The following is an 18,194-nucleotide window of genomic DNA, read 5'->3' as shown; positions in this document are numbered from 1 at the left end:
TTGGGAGAAGAGTCATGGTAACATTGGCATTAGCAGAAGAGTCACGGTAACATTGTCGTTAGGAGAAAAGTCACAGTAACATTATCATTGAGAGAAGAGTCATGGTAACATTGTCATTGGGAGAAAAGTCACAGTAACATTGTCATTAGGAGAAAAGTCACAGTAACATTGTCATTAAGAGAAAAGTCACAGTAACATTGTCATTAGGAGAAAAGTCACAGTAACATTGTCATTAGGAGAAAAATCAAAGTAACATTGTCATTAGGAGAAAAGTCACAGTAACATTGTCATTAAGAAAAAAGTCACAGTAACATTGTCATTAAGATAAAAGTCACAGTAACATTGTCATTAGGAGAAAAGTCACAGCAGCATTGTCATTTGGAGAAAAGTCACAGTAACATTGTCATTCGGAGAAAAGTCAGGGTAACATTGTCGTTAGGAGAAAAGTCAGGGTAACATTGTCGTTAGGAGAAAAGTCACAGTGTTAACATTGTCATTATGAGATAACAAAGTTATAGAATGTGTCTCTTTTGTTGAAGCCAAACCAATTGCTATCTTATTCCTTATTAGAGTTATTAGAGAGCCATTCACAGTAAAAAGTGTTACTGATGAAGGCCCCTTTTTTCTTTGATGTTACGGACGGTATCCCAGACTTTACTTGTGGCTATACCTTTTTGACAGAGCGGCTTTTAGCACGGAATCGGAAATACTCCAATTTCTTGCGTAAGGTCGGGTATCTGTAGAACCTGCGATGGCCTTTTTTAAATTTCGACAGCAGATGAAGATGAGGAAGCATAAAAGAATACGTTGGAAGAGACAGAGATACAGTACTGTTTAAACTGGTTAAAGATGTAGCACTACAGCGCCTATTTACAGTTTTACGATCCATGTTACCCTTATGTAGAATTGCAATTGCCTTCCCCCTTCTTCGTTTCTTTTGACCATGACACTGACCTTGAGAAAGGCGGCCATCTGCAGCTGGAAGTCCTCGCCAGCACGTACAATCTGTTCCGTGATGGCCTTGACCTTGCCAGTCAGTGCACCAACGTCTGACCCCAGGGACTCCATCGACACTCTGTGCACACAATTTGATGACGTCAGTCACACACACAACAAATAATTTTGCTCAGTAAGGTCACATTGAGAAAGGGCTGACGAAAGAGGATCGACGACGACGTCGACGACAACAACAACATCAACACAACAAGAACAACAACAACAACAACAACAACAACTCGAAAGCCCTGTCAAATATTCATTTTCTTGGGACATTATGCACAAGCTTCAAAGTTCTTTGACAATCAGTTTGAAAGTGCTGCTAATTTTATTACATTACAGCGGCTCAACTCCTAGCAATAGCTGATCCCCACTTGTACTGCACATTTTCTGTCAACTTACTGTGAAGCGTCCTTGAGAAATTTCATTTCGTCCGGGAACAATAGAAGACGAGGGTTCTTCTCCTGTGCCTCCTGTGGACAATAACATCAACATTCTAATTAAAAAAAAAGTGTTTGACTGATCAAGATCGCAGCTAAAACTGAGTCAGCAGAGCACATTATGCTACACCAACTTTAATAGCAGCGGAAGAATTTAGAAAAAGGTTTGTGGGAACTGAAAGGGCAACAATGTCACATCGAAAAGCCAGTCCTTCGTTTTGTTTTGGACGTTCAAGTTGAGAAGTTAAGGTTGTGACAGGGGGCACACTGACACCCGTTCATTAAACGTGTTAAAAATGCAACACATTAACATGCTTCGCGGATCCGCTCTCTCTCTCTCTTTCTCTCTATATCTCTCTCTCAATCACTGGTACACACACACACACACACACACACACACACACACACACACACACACACACACACACACACACCACACACACACACACACACACACACACACACGCCACCAAAGACTTACCTGTACAACGTAGTGCATAAGATTCATTCGAGGTTTGTTTGCTCGGATCTCTGTCAACTTCAGCATAGAGCTCAGCTTGAAACCAGCAGCATTACCTGCATGGTTGCCCTGGAAACCGAGAAAGTGACTAATTAGTGACTGTTGTTGAAAGTCATAAATTAACAAACTGATCACTTCTATCATGAACGAGCAAACTCGGTTTTAGTAAACACGTGTTACCAGACGTAAACTATGGACACACGAGCATAGTAAAACACATCAGTTTTCATCTGTTTCTGTATGTTTTTTATTTTTTATGTCGGACAATGTGAAAGTCAATGCAAAAGCAAACTTGAATTTGTTAACAAAGGATGGCATGCAATCCCCTACTAGTTTAACAGAAAAATGATTGAAATGGATTCTTTTTAAAATAACCTGTCTACTTTCAAAGATCAGGGGTTAAGGGGTACACCTTCTTAAAAATATCAGCCATTTTATCTTAGCTAAAGGGCAAGGTCAAAATCGTTTCCTCGGCCCTTGAACAAAATCTCGTTTTAGCGTTTTTATCCGACTTGACCGGGTTTAGCGGGATAAAAATGAGACTGGCCCACGCCGGCGACACGTCTCTTGCTGGCAATAGTATGACCAACCACAGCAGACGCCGCGCTACAATGGCACTGCTCGATAGTTAGCCAGATGAGAAGCCTGTCTGTATTTTCCTTGCTCTACGCTCCTTGACACCCCTCGCCACCTCCCGTGTTTTCTTTCCATTTCACCGCCGTACCGTCTGAGAGGCATGAAAGGTCGTGGAGACTGCAGGAAATGTTTTTGTTTCAGTCAAAAGGTTTGAAGGGAAAGAACGCGTGGGGAAAGAAGGGTACGTTATGAATGTGAGAGAGAGAGAGAGAGAGAGAGAGAGAGAGAGAGAGAGAGAGAGAGAGAGACTATCAATATCATCCAAATCTCGCACTATATCAGACTCTGAATGGAGCAGCCACCAAGCACCAGCACCCCTGTCTAACCCCACCCCCATCAGCCCCCTCCCTTGTTGCCAGACGTTTGGTTACATAAGTAATCATCAGCTTTCACTAGCCTATCTCGGCCGTTCGTTTTGAAGCCGCTTTCCTCTAATCATTGTGGGTTTAACCCCATGCAGACACTGCCATCTCCCCGACCGACAAAGCGCCTGTGTGGGAGCCTAAGTTTAACGATAATGCCAGTCATTAGTGACTCATATAACTGACACCTGAGTAAGTCTGGGAGGTTTCAAATGGGGGAGTGCCAATGACAGAGCAGGACATATCACTCTTTAGGGCCAGTCTTCGGGGTGACCGGCAAAGGTTATGTACATGTAAATAATTGATTTAAAAAAAAACACGTATATTTGTTAAAAAGCAGAAGAAAATTGAGGAACCTTTGACACATTTTTCGAAAGGAGAGAATACGTAATTGAAAGTTACTGTTTTCCACTCCAATAATTCCCGCTCTGTGAATGTTTATCTGCTGTATGCCGACATCAAACGAGGTTTCTTCTAAGTCTAATTCTCTCAGGAATAGCCGAAAGCTGAAGAAAAACTTCGAACATATTGATTCGTTTCAGACTTTAATTTCTCCGGCCAATAGTAATGTTATAATTGTTAGAACGCCTGTATGCCATTTGTTTCTTTAAACCAAAACCCATAGCTAGCAATTAATGCAAGGTAAACGGAAATTAATTCTAAAAAGGCGCAAACTTTTGTGTGAGAGGCCCAATACTTACGGAATTGAGGTAGTTTCCTGTGATGAGAATGAGGAAGATGAGTTCTTGCAGAGATTTATTCTCCTTGATATCTAGAGCACAAAGAAAACACAAACAACTGTCAGTTGTCAGTTATACTCATATAGTTTCTTGCCCTTAAAACAAGGACATTTTCTATCCTTCCTATGCAAGAAACACAAAGATCTAGCAATATAAGCATGCCCAAACCCGCCTTAACAGTCTATGAACAATTTGCAGGATTCCTTGCTGCACATTCTGATTGAGAGATGCAAATAGAGGGATGAGTTACAATGGGAACACTGAATATAAGTTTCAAAGCGATGATTTACAATGCCAGTAATTTGATATGCAACATAAACAGCAATCACAAACATAAGGACGTAGACAAACACAAAAGGCGAGATTCATTCGATATACACATTTTTCCTCTCCTTTGTTGTTTTCTGTGGCACGAGAGGCATAAACATAAAATTCTGACGTCGACAGAAAAACGAACCAGCACAGAAACAAAGAAAACACACACACACACACACACACACACACGGGCGCGCGCACACGCACACACACACACCCACACACGTGCGCGCGTGCGCGCACGCGCACACACACACAAATTATACATTTCTTATTTTGTGCACAGAATTCATCAGCCAAACGGACGATGCCATAGACAGACAGTCGGACGAACGAACAGACTGACGAACGAAGATACAAAGTTGCCACCTTACATACATACAGCTAACAGAGTGACCTTTACTGTCCCGTGGGCCGCACAGTGGTCTTGCAAACCTTGAGCACAACGACCCACTAATCGCCGACCACACTGGGACCACTATAGCTCAGTGGACATTGGCTCGGGCCGCTGGGTCTCTGGCCCGCGATTCTGTTTGCCTTAGCACCTTTTGGCTTGACCCCCCGACCCCCTGTTGGATTTTCATACCTTGAAAAGCTTCTGTCATTCTCTTCAACATTCTTTCATACCTTCTTTTCTCTGGCCTTTTGACCCGCCCAAAGTCAGCCAAAAAGTCACTTCACTATTCCTCTCAAAGTCAATTACGTTTCTTCTCAAAGGCACTTACTTTTCTTGTGAAAGTCAAGTACTATGTGTGTACTATTCTTTTGTGAAGTCAACGACTAAGTTCAATTCTGTGAAGGTATTCTGCTCAGATAACTGAAATGACCGAGGCTTGGTCGAGAGAATGATGGTATTCGGGGAAAAGATGGCCACACGACAGTGCATTGCGCATACTATGCAACGAGCCCCAGACAAAACATAAAAATACGGACGAATATAGAGTAATAATCACTGTCACATCAGGACAGAGATGGTTGTATCCGAGGTCTTGTGTAAAACTAAAGACATGTACAATACCATCAATGTCGTACCTTTGGCGGCTGAGATAACAGCTTCGATGGATGGCCTGATCCATTCCATGTTGCTGTTAAACTCCTCCTTGATTAGTAGACCTTCGATCCTCATGCGGAAACTGAAAAAAGACGTCACGTTTGGGTGTTACATAATGCATTTATAAAATACTTCATGTTTTTGCGGAATTGCAAAAAGAAGTAACATCTGTGGGTTACATAGCACATTTATAAAGTACTTCGAGACTCATTGAAAAATTGAAAAATAGGGCATACCTTGAGAAGTACTGCGGCTTTATTCCTTGTGAAGTTTTACCGTTAAACTCGATACGGCGTGTGTGTAAAATGTCCACGTTCTAGCTTCTCAAACATTGAAACAAGAGCTCTTTCAGATTCTTTCTTGCTTAGAGTTGGAAGCAAGCTCAGACATTTCGCTGCGATGATGAGTTTCCTTTGTGAAGAAGTTCTATGCTATCCCTAAACCAGACATATACTTTGTCTCAAACTTCCCTCCGTTCTTTGATTGATTGATTAATGGATGTACTCGCAATACTTACTTGGGAAGCCCCATAAGGCAGAGGAAGAATTTTTCCGCGTTTCCTAATTTCTCCTTGTCCCCATCAAAGCCTTTAAGTAGATCGATCTGCAACACAAACAGAATTGTTCAATAAGAATAATCAAAATGACAAAACCGTTCATGGTGATCGCTCGTTTAAAGTTCAAGTTTCAATGGCATTAAAAATAAATACTTTTTTTGTCAAAAAGTTGTATTCTTCGTTAACGATACTTAAAATAACTGTGACTGGGAGTTTGCTAACGCTATAAATACAACTTTATTTGTTGCTGTGAAATGAAGCTGTTCTTCAAAGCCACCAGACTTTTTTTGTTTAAGTTCAAAGCTGACTTTTCTTGTGTTAAAGTGCAGCTGAACTGACGTTTGCATATTCCTCGCCTCTTCGCGTAATGAACTAAAAAGGCATTTACAAAGAGAGTGCAATAACAACCTCTGTGATTTCCTAACCAAGGTTGAAAGTAAGCGCTTTAGGACAAATACGCACATTATTCCAATGATATGGAGAATATCAAGCACGTTTTTAATGCTTACATTGGGGCACAACTGATTCATTTGCAAGCTTGGCTAATACACGTAAGGGCACATGCAAAGGCCGAGAAGCGATTTTGTGTCAGTCATAACTTTGTTTTATGCCTGCCCATCAGAATGGCCTGAAGCAAGTCCTAAAATCCACCGATCTATCAAAATATTTCGCTTCAACACGAGATGCGTTTAGCTAAAAAATCTGGGTGCAAACTGAGGTTGTGGATATGACATGAAAGACCACTTTTTCAACAACTGTAACATAGAAATCGGGATTTCCTTTCGTGTAAAACTCAAGACCTTCAGTCCCGGCTCAAACAAAATCTTCTCAATATGTTTGTCTCGAAAAGGGAACAAAAGGAAAGAAAGAAAAGAAAATCCTGGGATTATTTGTTTACTTCCGAGGTAACAACTAAATCATAAATTATAGTGTACACATGACGATAATCTCAGTATAGGAAAAAAAGAACAAGTTGGACTGGTTCCAGACACTCTAACAAAGGTTATGAGTTTGTCAACATGTAAACCCCATTATTCAACAAACAAATGCAGACGCGGGCTATTGCTCATTATGAGTGCTCACAAAGCTTTAATGAATAACACTCGCCAGACGCTGAACACAGACTTTGACAGCTGGGCTAACCAAGACTGGCCCTGCGGCCATCACACTCGCCAAGGTCTCGGTAACTGATGATGTGCAAACTCACGTCACGTTAACGAGACTTTGCCTGGCGGGGGAGCCTACAAGGGTTGCCGACTTAATTGCAGTGATCCAACTACTTCAATCAGTTCGTTATGAGGTGTTCTGCAGTTGAGGTCAAACAAAATGCAGGTTGCATGCAGGAAGTCGATGTCGGTTATTGGCCGAAATTGCATGCACAGTGATTTAAATCTCGAGAAACGGCGAAGCGGAAGTTGCGAGAGTAATGAAACCTCTCTCCCTCCCTCTCTTGATCTCTCTGTCCCTCCTCTTCGCTACAGACCAGCAGATACATGCATGTGCGCATTAGAACGCTCGGTCTGTTTTCTCTTTTTATTCTGCCCGTGGCACCCCCGCGGTCCATCCCTCTCTTCCCCCTCTCTCACTTACTCACTCAAACTCTCTCTCTCTCTTTCTGACATCCCCTCTCTCTCTCTCTCTCTCTCTCTCTCTCTCTCTCTCTCTCTCTCTCTATCTATCTCTCTCTCTCTCTCTCGCTCTCGTTGACCCCCCTCCCCCCTCTCTCTCCATCCCAAACTTCGAGACAGCACCCAGTTTTACTGACCTCATCCTGAGAAGGTAGCTGCTTGAGAAGCCCTTTGAGTCTCTCGGCGCCGAACTGGTCGCTGCGCCCTTCCCTGAGTAGCTTGACGATCTCCTCGTGCGACATGCGGAACTGCTTGAGGAAGATATTGACGTTCAGACTCCTCTTGCCGTCCAGCAGGTTGATCTGAACACACATTGCAAACAGCGAATGAGTCAAACGGAATTTCATGGAAGATCTCTGGATAAAAGGTAACTATAACAAGTCGCGTAAGGCGAAAATACAACATTTAGTCAAGCTCAGTCGAACTCACAGAATGAACGCAAAGCATTTTTTCCGCAAGACCGTACACTCGTAGCATCGTCTGTCCACCGCTCGTGGCAAAGGCAGTGAAATTAACAATACAGGAAAGCGCGGTACCGGTTACGCTGAGGAGGATAGTCCGCTTTTCTATATCTCTATTATTTTTAACTCTCTGAACGTGTTTTCAATCCAAACATATCATATCTATATGTTTTTGGAATCAGGAACGGACAAGGAATAAGATGAAATTGTTTTTAAATCGATTTTGGAAATTTAATTTTAATCATAATTTTTATATTTCTAATTTTCAGAGCTTGTTTTTAATCCGAATATAACATGATTATATGTTTTTGGAATCAGAAAATGATGAAGAATACGATAAATGTAATTGTGGATCGTTTTATAAAAAAGATAATTTTAATTACAATTTTCAGATTTTTAATGACCAAAGTCATTAATTAATTTTTAAGCCTCCAAGCTCAAATGCAATACCAAAGTCCGGCCTTTGTCGAAGATTGCCTGGCCAAAATATCAATTAATTTGATTGAAAAAGGAGGGTGTGACAGTGCCGCCTCACCTTTTACAAATGCCGGATATGACGTCATCAAAGACATTTATCGAAAAAATGAAAAAAAATGTCTGGAGATATCATACCCAGAAACTCTCATGAAAAATGTCATACAGATCGGTCCAGTAGTTTAGTCTGAATCGCTCTACACACACACACACAGACACACACACATACACCACGACCCTCGTCTCGATTCCCCCCTCTATGTTAAAACATTTAGTCAAAACTTGGCTAAATGTAAAAACGTACTCATCAGATACGTCATACATAAAGAAACGAAAAATAAAGTAGCCAGATTTGAGACGTTTTTCACTGCTATATATTGTAATATTGAAATACTGTAGATCTCGAAGTCAACAGCTTCTTACACAGAGAGGGCAACGCAGGCGAAACGACAGGCAACAATAATGCTTGGCGATGACAGGAAAGGTAAAAGAAAGAAACAAATCACCACCTGTAACACTGCGTGGTCGTTATCGACGCCCTCTTCCATTGCCAAACAATTTTGGCGAACAAATTTGTCACTGATAATATAATGTTTCCCGGTCCACCATCCAAAAGCCAGATAGTCAAATACAATAATTATTACGACTTATTTATTCAGACTATTCCAAGAACCTTACACTCTGCAAAACACCCCGCTACCTACACCTGTGGAAATCCTATCCGTCACTGTGAATTTTCCACTAGATAAAAAAGGTCTCAATTTTGCAACACAGCATTCTGGGAAGAAACACCCGCTATGGAAAATTACTCCTTTTCTCTCTCTCTCTCTCTCTCTCTCTCTCTCTCTCTCTCTCTCTCTCTCTCTCTCTCTCTCTCTCTCTCCAGCAATTCCTCGTCTCTCTCTCTCTCTCTCTCTCTCTCTCTCTCTCTCTCTCTCTCTCTCTCTCTCTCTCTCTCTCTCTCTCTCTTTGTATCCCGTTCCCGGTCGAGAGGACGTCATAAGTGGCCTGTTTATTATTATTATTATGCAAATGTTCTTGTCTGGCTTCATAATCCCATGAAAGGCGCTGAAAAGGTTAGAATGTCTCGCCTCAAAGACACATTCACGGCAAACCTAGCAGTAGAGCATGAGGCCTGAGATACATAGATAAAAACAGATAGGCTTCTTTTCAGAAAAATGTAAGGCGTGGAGGGCGAAAATTGTGTTGTTGCCTGTTTATCTAAAACCGAATATAAGTTCTTAAATGCGCTTGGTTCTTAACTAATGCAATATTGATCAAATAAGGTATGCAATTCTGCCGTAGTTCTCGAGGAATCGTTCTTGAACTCGTACCTGTTGGCATTCTTTCTCTTCTTTTCCCGCCCCGTGTTTCTGTATGTTCAACTCTGTCATTCACTCCCCTTTCCACCCCCTACCCCTAGGGCTATCCCCAAACCCTTCCATCCCCAGGGCTATCACCACCCCCTTCTTTTATTACAGAAAAGTTCACGTGAAAGGTTTCGTGTTGCACAAGTGACGTCGCAAATTTCAAGTTTGTATTCCGGCCAAGTTGAGATTGCGAACGCTCCACTGGTTTCCTATAGGATTCACTTGTCAGTCACAAGAGTGGGGCAGTCTCGTTGCGCTCAAAAGACGGATCCTCCCACTCGGAGCCCTCATAGGGGGCCCGGTAACTCAGTTGGTAGAGCACTGGACTTGTGATCGGAAGGTCGCAGGTTCGAATTCGGGCCTGGGCGGACACGGGTCAACTTTATGTGCAGGCCCAAAGATGGAAGCCATGTCCCACCCCCGTGTTACCACAATGGCACGTAACAAATCCTGGTCATTCTGCCATAAGTGCAGATGGCTGATACCACCTCAACACGCATACACTTGTGTATCTCGTCAAAAGCCGTGAGGGCGTAAACCTCGAATCGTTTAACCCATATCGTGTCCTTTAAGAGGCGAAATATTTAGCATGTAGGACATAAAGCATTCTCTCTTTCCTTTTTCTGGAGCCCCTAGCTCATTCGCCCTTTTTTCTCTCTTCTCCTATTTGTGATCGGTTTCTTGACATCGGACTGCTTTTGTTTCAAATTGTATGCACCTGTAGCACGCTAAACTTCTGTGCGGTAAACATCGCCTTCGATTTTTGTTTGTTTGTTCGTTCGTATGTTATTTTGCTTGTTCGTGTGTTTCCTTTCATGATCTTTACTGTCAAGACCAGCAAAGTCATGCCAAGAAATATACTAGCTGCCACGCCCAACGTCCATAGCAGTGTTCGGACATGCGGACATCCCCGGCGGGGATATAGCTCAGTTGGTAGCGCGCTGGATTTGCATTCAGTTGGCCGCTGTCAGCGTGAGTTCGATCCCAGGTTCGGCGGAAATTTATTTCACAGAGTCAACTTTGTGTGCAGACTCTCTTCGGTGTCCGAACCTCCCCCCGTGTACACTACATTGGGTGTGCACGTTAAAGATCCCACGATTGACAAAAGGGTCTTTCCTGGCAAAATTGCTTAGGCACAGTTAATAATTGTCTATCTATACCCGTGTGACTTGGAATAATAGGCCGTGAAAGGTAAATATGCGCCGAAATGGCTGCAATCTACTGGCCGTATAAAATTTCATCTCACACGGCATCACTGCAGAGCGCCTAGAACTGTACCCACGGAATATGCGCGATATAAGACTCATTGATTGATTGATTGATTGAATTATTGTCCTGGTATATATCTGGTACTCATCTCTGACTGGCACGTGAAGGTGACACACTAGCCATCCCCGGATCATAAAGCTGCAGCGGACACAGCACGACCGCTCAGCCCATATTTCAGCCAGTGGTCACTCATGTCCGCGTAGAGCAAACTGACCGCCACGATACGAACTGAGACTCGCACGTCATGTCCATCATGATTGACCACTGGGCGAAATAGAGACATTGAAAGGTCACTTGCAGAGGACCGTAAAGCTCTCGCCGGGTGAATTTTCCTCAACTTTGAGATGTGACGCCACCGGCTAAAAAGATCCTGCTGGTTTTGACGGGTCTATGGCGCAATGTTAACATGATTATACTCATCACCGTCAGAGATCGCATTCCACGAAACCTGACCGCCCCCCCCCCCCTCCCCATGCTGACCGCTAGACGTCTGTGAACGGTCGTGACGCAACTCTGTCCATGATTGTGATGGTTACCCCCGGTGCCCCTCCGGACGTCTGTAATGATTTCCTGCTTGTTGAATTCAAAACCCAGGGGGTGCCATGGAAGGGCAAGGGCCAGACATTTCAAAGTGACTGCCCCATGACTTTCAACGTTTGACGTGGCTGTCTCATTGTGTCACTATACTTGATGGCTCCCTGTTGGTCGAGTAAGGCGCCCGCTTTGACCCACATCATCTTTTGACAGGAGACTGTGACGGATGGTAAGCTAAGCTGCACACACGCTAAGATAGCGTAGCAGTCAAATAATTTGGCTCCTGTGGCGGCCGTCGGAAGTAGTTATCTTTGACAGAAGTTTATGTATATGTCGCCAATGCCTCAAGGCCTACAACTGACGGAGACATCAAACCGATTTCGACGCAACACGTTTCAAAATGTCTTCAATATTCCACGAACAGGTGCGTGTATAGCGAGCTAGTGCCAATCACGGAGTCAATTTAATTGCAATTTCGTGAAAAGGAGCCGTCATTCTTAGTCAAGAGTTACAGTATCTGAACGGTTCGTGATAAGGAGTCGTGACACTGACAGTGAGGTGTGTCTGGCAGACATCATACACGTGCACAAAACTGTTGGTTTAAAAAGGAAATAATCAAGAAGCATAATTGAACGTTTCAAAAGAATTTTAAGCTGATACAGAAATTACACCGATTACTACATTCACAAGTGTCAACGGCGTTCCCATCGGCTCAATCTTCTTTCGTGGAATACAGAATCGTTATTCATGTGCTTATTTAACATCTATCTATCAGTTCATCTACTAATTTCTTTTATGACTTTATTTGTGTACGCATTCGTGTATGTATTTCCTTATGTCTTTGCTTACTATTCGCCAAAAACCCTACTAAAGTCTGAGCGAAAGCCTATTCTTTTAAAGCAACATGAACCAGCATTTTGCGACACCATGAAACTCGAGCAGAACCGTATCCTTCACTGTCAAATACTCTCACAACTAACGTTCGAAATAATGATGCAGGTGTTCCCGACTCCACCGTACAGGTGTAAAGTATCCGCTCTGCAGGTCGTGCGAGTTAGGGCCCTATTTTCCACGCAACACTTGAGTTTAGAAAGCGTAACGCACAAGGGGCTAAACTCGCAAGTACACGATATTAGCAATACTCGCAGCTGGGCGAGGGATGACAGCGTAACTGGACGCCCAGTCGTGAGAGGAAGTTGCTCAACAGGTCAATGAAACGGAAACACAAACAGCTCTAGAGTCAATAACACTGTTGTTGACTTTTGTGATGAGTTAGACGGCGTGCTTGTGAATGATAATGGGGTGGTACAATACTCAATAGCCACTCGTGGTGGGATAAGCGATGATTCGGATCATGGCGTGGTACAATGACCACTCGTGGTAGGACAAGCGATGATTCGGATTTATGGCGCTTTTATCTAAACTCTGGTGCATGTGTTCTGTTGTGATCTGAAAGGGAAAGGCAGGGGGGAGGGGGAGGGGAGGATGTGTGGGTGGGACGAGGAATTGCTGGAGAGAGAGAGAGAGAGATATAGAGAGAGAGAGACACACATAGAGACAGAGAGAGAGAGAGAGAGACTTAGACTTAGACCATTTTATTCACATAAAGGGTAGACATTTTAGGCCATAGGCTTAATCTTACAATGTGCCCTTTACATTCACACAAACACATATTCACGCGTGCGCCCGACTAGAATCATAGAAACATCAAACATACAGTAATGATAAATGAGAGAGAGATAGAGATAGAGAGAGAGAGAGAGAGAGAGAGATTTGAAGTAAAGGGAAAGGCACTCAGAAAAAAGAGGAAGAGACTGAGAGAGGGTGGATGAGAAAGTGATGGGATGGGCGTGGAGGAAGGCGTGGAGGGAGGGGGATCGGGGTGGGGGTGGATAAATATATACCAGTTGACAATAACACACCAACATGCAGGCAGTTCCAAAGGAAAACAACAGTCCTACAAAGAGACACTGGAATTTTAACAACGGAATGTTTCAAAGTCCAAGAATTCGAACAACTTGTGGGGCCGTCAAGGCGTGTGCGGATCAGATCACTCAGGCTTTCTCCTGTCTCCCGTATTTACGATACCATCCCGAGTGTCAATGGCGGTAATCATCGTCCCAAGACTTTTCAATGGGCCCGCTACTTGCCAGGTTTAAATTTCACCTAAATACGCATTACTTTCCATTGGGAGCTACACCTTGAGCTTACCCTAGCTGATCAGCTATATTGCCTGCTTGGCCTCATTTCGCTATGAGAGGGCCAGACCGAGATGGGATCTCCTTCTGATCAACATCGAACAATCTTGAATGTCTTCTATATCGGATTTCACAGCTTTGAAGCTCGGCAAGAGGAGGTAACAAGAGTCTATACATTCATACCTCTCATTAGAATCGTCTCCCCTATTTATAGTTATACATTTTAAATGGGTATACTTTTGATCGATTAGGGTTTCTAATCTCCTCGTTATTGATAAAATAAAACACGTTGGAATACGAACAACCACTTTGGATATTAACTTGTAAGAAAGTTGGCGCTGTTTCACAGCAATAATGCATTGTAAGGCTCCTGATGTAGAGACACACATAAACACAGACACAACAAAACAAGACAAGTACAGTAACAGAAAAGGACTTCAACGGTTAGCTCCTCAAAATATCAGATGAACATGATTACGTAACAAGAGATGTGACAACCAGCCACGATATTAAGAGCTGAAATTCATCAGGAAAAAAAGTAAAAACCATGAAAACAACAACAACAAAAACCACAAAAACAACTTACAAAAGAAATGATAGTGTACAACAACAAAGAAACAAACAGAGAAAAAAACACACCAACCAACCAATTACAATCAGAAACAAAACAGTAGAGAAAACAAAAGATCCCGCCTACCTCCGTATTCTCCTTCTTCCGCTTGGCTTCAGGCGTACCATCGTTAGAAACACTGCCGGGCCTTTTGCTGGCGCCAGCGTCAGCGTCCACAGCAAAGAGCTCGTCCATCTTATGATAGTCCATCTTGTAGTTGTTGAACAGCTTGCCCACCATAGTCCACAGGTTCTCCTTGTTGACGATGTTGGTCAGCGGGATCTTCTGCCACTGTAGCTTCCTCATCTTGCCGCGGGGTTTCGGCGTGTTCTGTTGAGGCAGGGCGGGGGCAGCTGTTGCTCCCCCGGGAAGTCTGGGAGCACCTGGGGGAGGGGGTGGAGGAGGGGGACCACCCCCGGGAGGCGGAGGAGCGGGAGGAGGCGGTGCTCCCATCATAGGCGGAGCCGGTGGTGGTGGAGGAGGCGGTGGTGGTGGTGCCCCGATGGAGGTAGGCGGGTGTTCGGATGTCGGGGAGCACGGGTTGGAGCCGCGGCCGTTACGCTGACGGTGTGACACTCCTGGCTCCTGACCGGGCTTGGCCTCCATGCGCCGTGCTGTGGCCGTCACCAGCTTGGCTGCATCGGCCGGGGATTCTAGCACCGTGGCCTTGTGCACCAGCTGCTCCACGGCGTCCCACTGCGCGTGAGACAGCTCCTCGCTGCTGGAGTCGATCTTGAGCAGGTGCTGCAGCACCGTCAGGAAGGACAGCTCGTGCGGCGTATCGCACACCTGTTGACAGGAAAACCAGGACAATGTTAACTGGTGACGGGTTTTACACATGTATCTTTGCTTTTGTTTTAGCATCGGGTAAAGGAGGAGGGGGTTGTTAATATTAGTGTGTGTTTGTCAGCCGCAATGTCATTTCTCGTTTTGAGATAATAAAGTAGTATTGTGTTGTATTGGATTGTATTGTATTCAAGAAGAGGAAAACGAAGAGGATCGAGAGAGGAGGATGAGTGGAAGAGCAAGCGGAGGATGATAATGAGGAGGAGATTATTACTTGACGTGCGCGCGTGCTATGTGTCTGTAAATTTGTGTTTCTACGTCGATGCTTATTACTAGTCTCACAAGAAGACTGAAACACAAACTGTCCTTGCCACGAGAAAGATGAGTTACATAAAAACAACAAGGAACTTAGTCGATAAATATCGACAGGGGGCCGACACATAGTTTAAATGTGAAATGTGTGTATATGGGTGTGGGTCTGAAACAAACAAACAAACAAACAAACCATGTGAACCCCCCCGGGCCGCTGGCCTTCGATGTAGTGATTGAAAAAAAAGGATGTTCTCAAATGGTTCAATGGATGTTCTCAAATGGTTCAATTCTCATTTAGTCTGATTCTCAAATGGTACCGGTATACTCCCCCCCCCTGGCCGCAGGCCTAGGATTAAAAACAAAATTAATTAATTAATTATTTTAAACATTAAAAAAATTAATTAGAGTAAACCAAAACATTAAAACGTTCATAATAAATAATAATAAACAAGAATTTAACACACAAAAAAACAAAAGAATAGATAATCCGCCCATGCTGGGAATCGAACCCGCTTTCGCCGTAGCCGAACGCCTTTCCGGACGTCTTACCACCACACCACAAACTCTTCAGTGAATTTAGTGCTATTATACCTAACCGCTACTGGCAGACATGGGCCGATCGATCGACCGGTAACTTCCACATTCTTCCACACACAGCTTTGTCAGTTGTTGAGGCCTTGCAAGGTTTTGACGGCAACAATAATTATTGTAGTTCTCTAAGACTTTAATTCTGTTTGATTTGTAATATGCTGGGAAGACATATTTATCAATTGATCAACAAAATAAAACATAATAAAAAACGACACAACATTGTTAAATTTTTTTTATTATTATTGTCCAACGTTGAACGTTTACGAAGGCCTCAATCTTCACGCGCATAGACGAGATAAATAGGTGCTTGATTTTGGTATTTTGAATTACATAACATTAAACCTTTGTTGGGCTTCATGGTCATGGCAACAGCCATAATAATATTACATAATGTATAATATTATATTTCAGCATATGTGAATTACATGTCATCTATCATACCAAACTGTCCTACATTATTCTGATTGATCACAACCAAACCTACTATCATTGGACACATCCAAATGCAAGCGCCTGTTCTTGACAATTTCCCACTGATCTAAAAATAAAATCAGTGCAATTTCCTGGGTCGGGCTTTGCCACAGACACTCACGGTTTGGCCTGTAGGTAAAATGTACAATGTATTTTCTGATTTGTGCACAAAAGCTTTTTTACTTTTTTCTTTTTTTTAACATAACAATGTTTCATGTCACTGTATGTTTGAAAGACCATGGTCACATTTGTAAAACAAAAGTTAAATTAGAAAATAAATAACATTTTGGTTCATGATTTTTTCCTACACCTGTGCTGAAAATAAGAAATAAAAATGTCGGTATATAAGTCACTCAAATACAGTAAAGTATGAATGGTTTGAGTTTGTTGCGGTTGACCCTGCACAGTTCGACCTATGATGTTTTTGTTGAACAATTTTGCAACTTTCTTCTGACGAACAATGTTGCCTTCACCCCCTCCCATAGGGTGACGGATGTCACAATTTCCTGTGTACACAAAATTATGACGTATTTCACAACAAAATGGCGCTGCCCATGGTCAACCTCGAAACTATCCATAATAAAGTACCTGCTGGTAGCTAAACGGATCAGCACGCATGGGATAGCAAAATCAACTGCCTCAGTGAACTTCAGTTGTAAAACATGCTGCCTCTCCCCTGGCGCTGTCATGGCTTAAACTGGGCTACTTTCATCAATAACACAAACACGAAACTGAACCTCGAACCTTATACGTAGTAAAAGTGGGACTATTAGAAAGCGAGACGATGGTCTGAATCTTCACTTGTCACGGGTAAAGTTTGCTGTGGTTTGAGCTGACAAATTCTCTTAACTGTGCCCGGATCTTACATTATCACTTATTAACAGTGGTTATATTATGTGGCTGATTTTTGCTCCGCTTGAATTGTTATAGTGTTAATACTCTTGTAGTGGTGACACAAGTTGGGGTTCTCGTTTCATGTGCGCATTTATAACAGTCTACTGCGTTCCTCCGTCCAACATGACGAATGCAACGACAACCCTACAGCTAGGGGGTGCAATAAGAGAAGAGAAATACTGCACTATAAAATCATTTTTCAAATCCTCAGGGATTCAGTCGTAACTTGTTATCTACAGCAAATCATTGCGCGCGACAAGTGTCCTGTTGTGTTTGAGGTGTGCGTCTCTTGTTTGACTGTTGCCTCTTGTTTGACTGTTGCCTCTTGTTTCTAAAATAAGACATTTGTCATTTGTGAGTTTATTTAGCTCGTATTGCCCCACCGGGGGGCAAACGCGAGTGCGATATCATCGGTATGCGCATTGCTGTTAAGTTGCACGTGCACATCAAATGCTGAAGATACTGCTTCAGGCATTAGGACAAGATTTCATCTCGACAATAAAATCTCAAACGTGGAAATTATTGTTGCTGTCATGTAACGAAATGAATAAGTTACATGTCTTAATCATACAAGAACGAGAACAGGAAAAAGAACAAAGACGTAACAAAACAGGAATTTGTCTGTAGACCTGAAGTTTGGAAATGAACCAGTTATATTTCTTATGTAAGCTCTGAGATATTTCTTTTAACTAATATATATTGTTCAAAAGAAAGCTAACAGCAGAAAAATAATAATGAGGTGCGGTAGTGGAGGAGACAGGTTGCAAGGAAAAAAGAAAAGTGTTTTTTTTTTTTTTTTTTTTGGGGGGGGGGTATGGCGAATTCCTTGGATTGCTGACTGAAGGGTTCAATCACAGAGTGTCACACAGCTGTCGTGTAATCCTGACATGTGGACATTGTTTTCTATGCTCGCGCGTCACTGGATAAATGATGGAGCACCACACCTTTACTGCCTTATTCAATTTCTTCGCGAAGTTTCC

At 42.9% G+C, this 18,194-nt stretch overlaps 1 protein-coding gene across 3 annotated transcripts in view; it reads right to left on the bottom strand.

The window, feature by feature from the left end:
* The window catches only part of LOC138968824 (uncharacterized), a 117,419-nt gene that overhangs the window by 9,587 nt on the left and 89,638 nt on the right, over positions 1 to 18,194 (bottom strand). For all 3 annotated transcript variants that reach the window (XR_011456290.1, XM_070341475.1, XM_070341476.1), the window contains 8 exons: positions 14,248 to 14,949; positions 7,382 to 7,546; positions 5,578 to 5,663; positions 5,042 to 5,142; positions 3,656 to 3,726; positions 1,918 to 2,025; positions 1,399 to 1,469; positions 955 to 1,075 (listed from right to left, as the gene is read on the bottom strand). Coding sequence is in view for 2 of the 3 variants with exons in the window: in XM_070341475.1 (XP_070197576.1) it covers positions 955 to 1,075; positions 1,399 to 1,469; positions 1,918 to 2,025; positions 3,656 to 3,726; positions 5,042 to 5,142; positions 5,578 to 5,663; positions 7,382 to 7,546; positions 14,248 to 14,949 (1,425 nt within the window). In the remaining variant the exon portion in view is untranslated. The remainder of the gene's footprint in view (positions 1 to 954; positions 1,076 to 1,398; positions 1,470 to 1,917; positions 2,026 to 3,655; positions 3,727 to 5,041; positions 5,143 to 5,577; positions 5,664 to 7,381; positions 7,547 to 14,247; positions 14,950 to 18,194) is intronic.

The sequence above is a fragment of the Littorina saxatilis genome, linkage group LG6 (assembly GCF_037325665.1).
Source record: "Littorina saxatilis isolate snail1 linkage group LG6, US_GU_Lsax_2.0, whole genome shotgun sequence".
Taxonomy (NCBI): Eukaryota; Metazoa; Mollusca; class Gastropoda; order Littorinimorpha; family Littorinidae; genus Littorina; species Littorina saxatilis.
The sequence above is the reverse complement of the archived record's forward strand: the minus strand, read 5'-3'. Positions and strand labels throughout refer to the sequence as shown.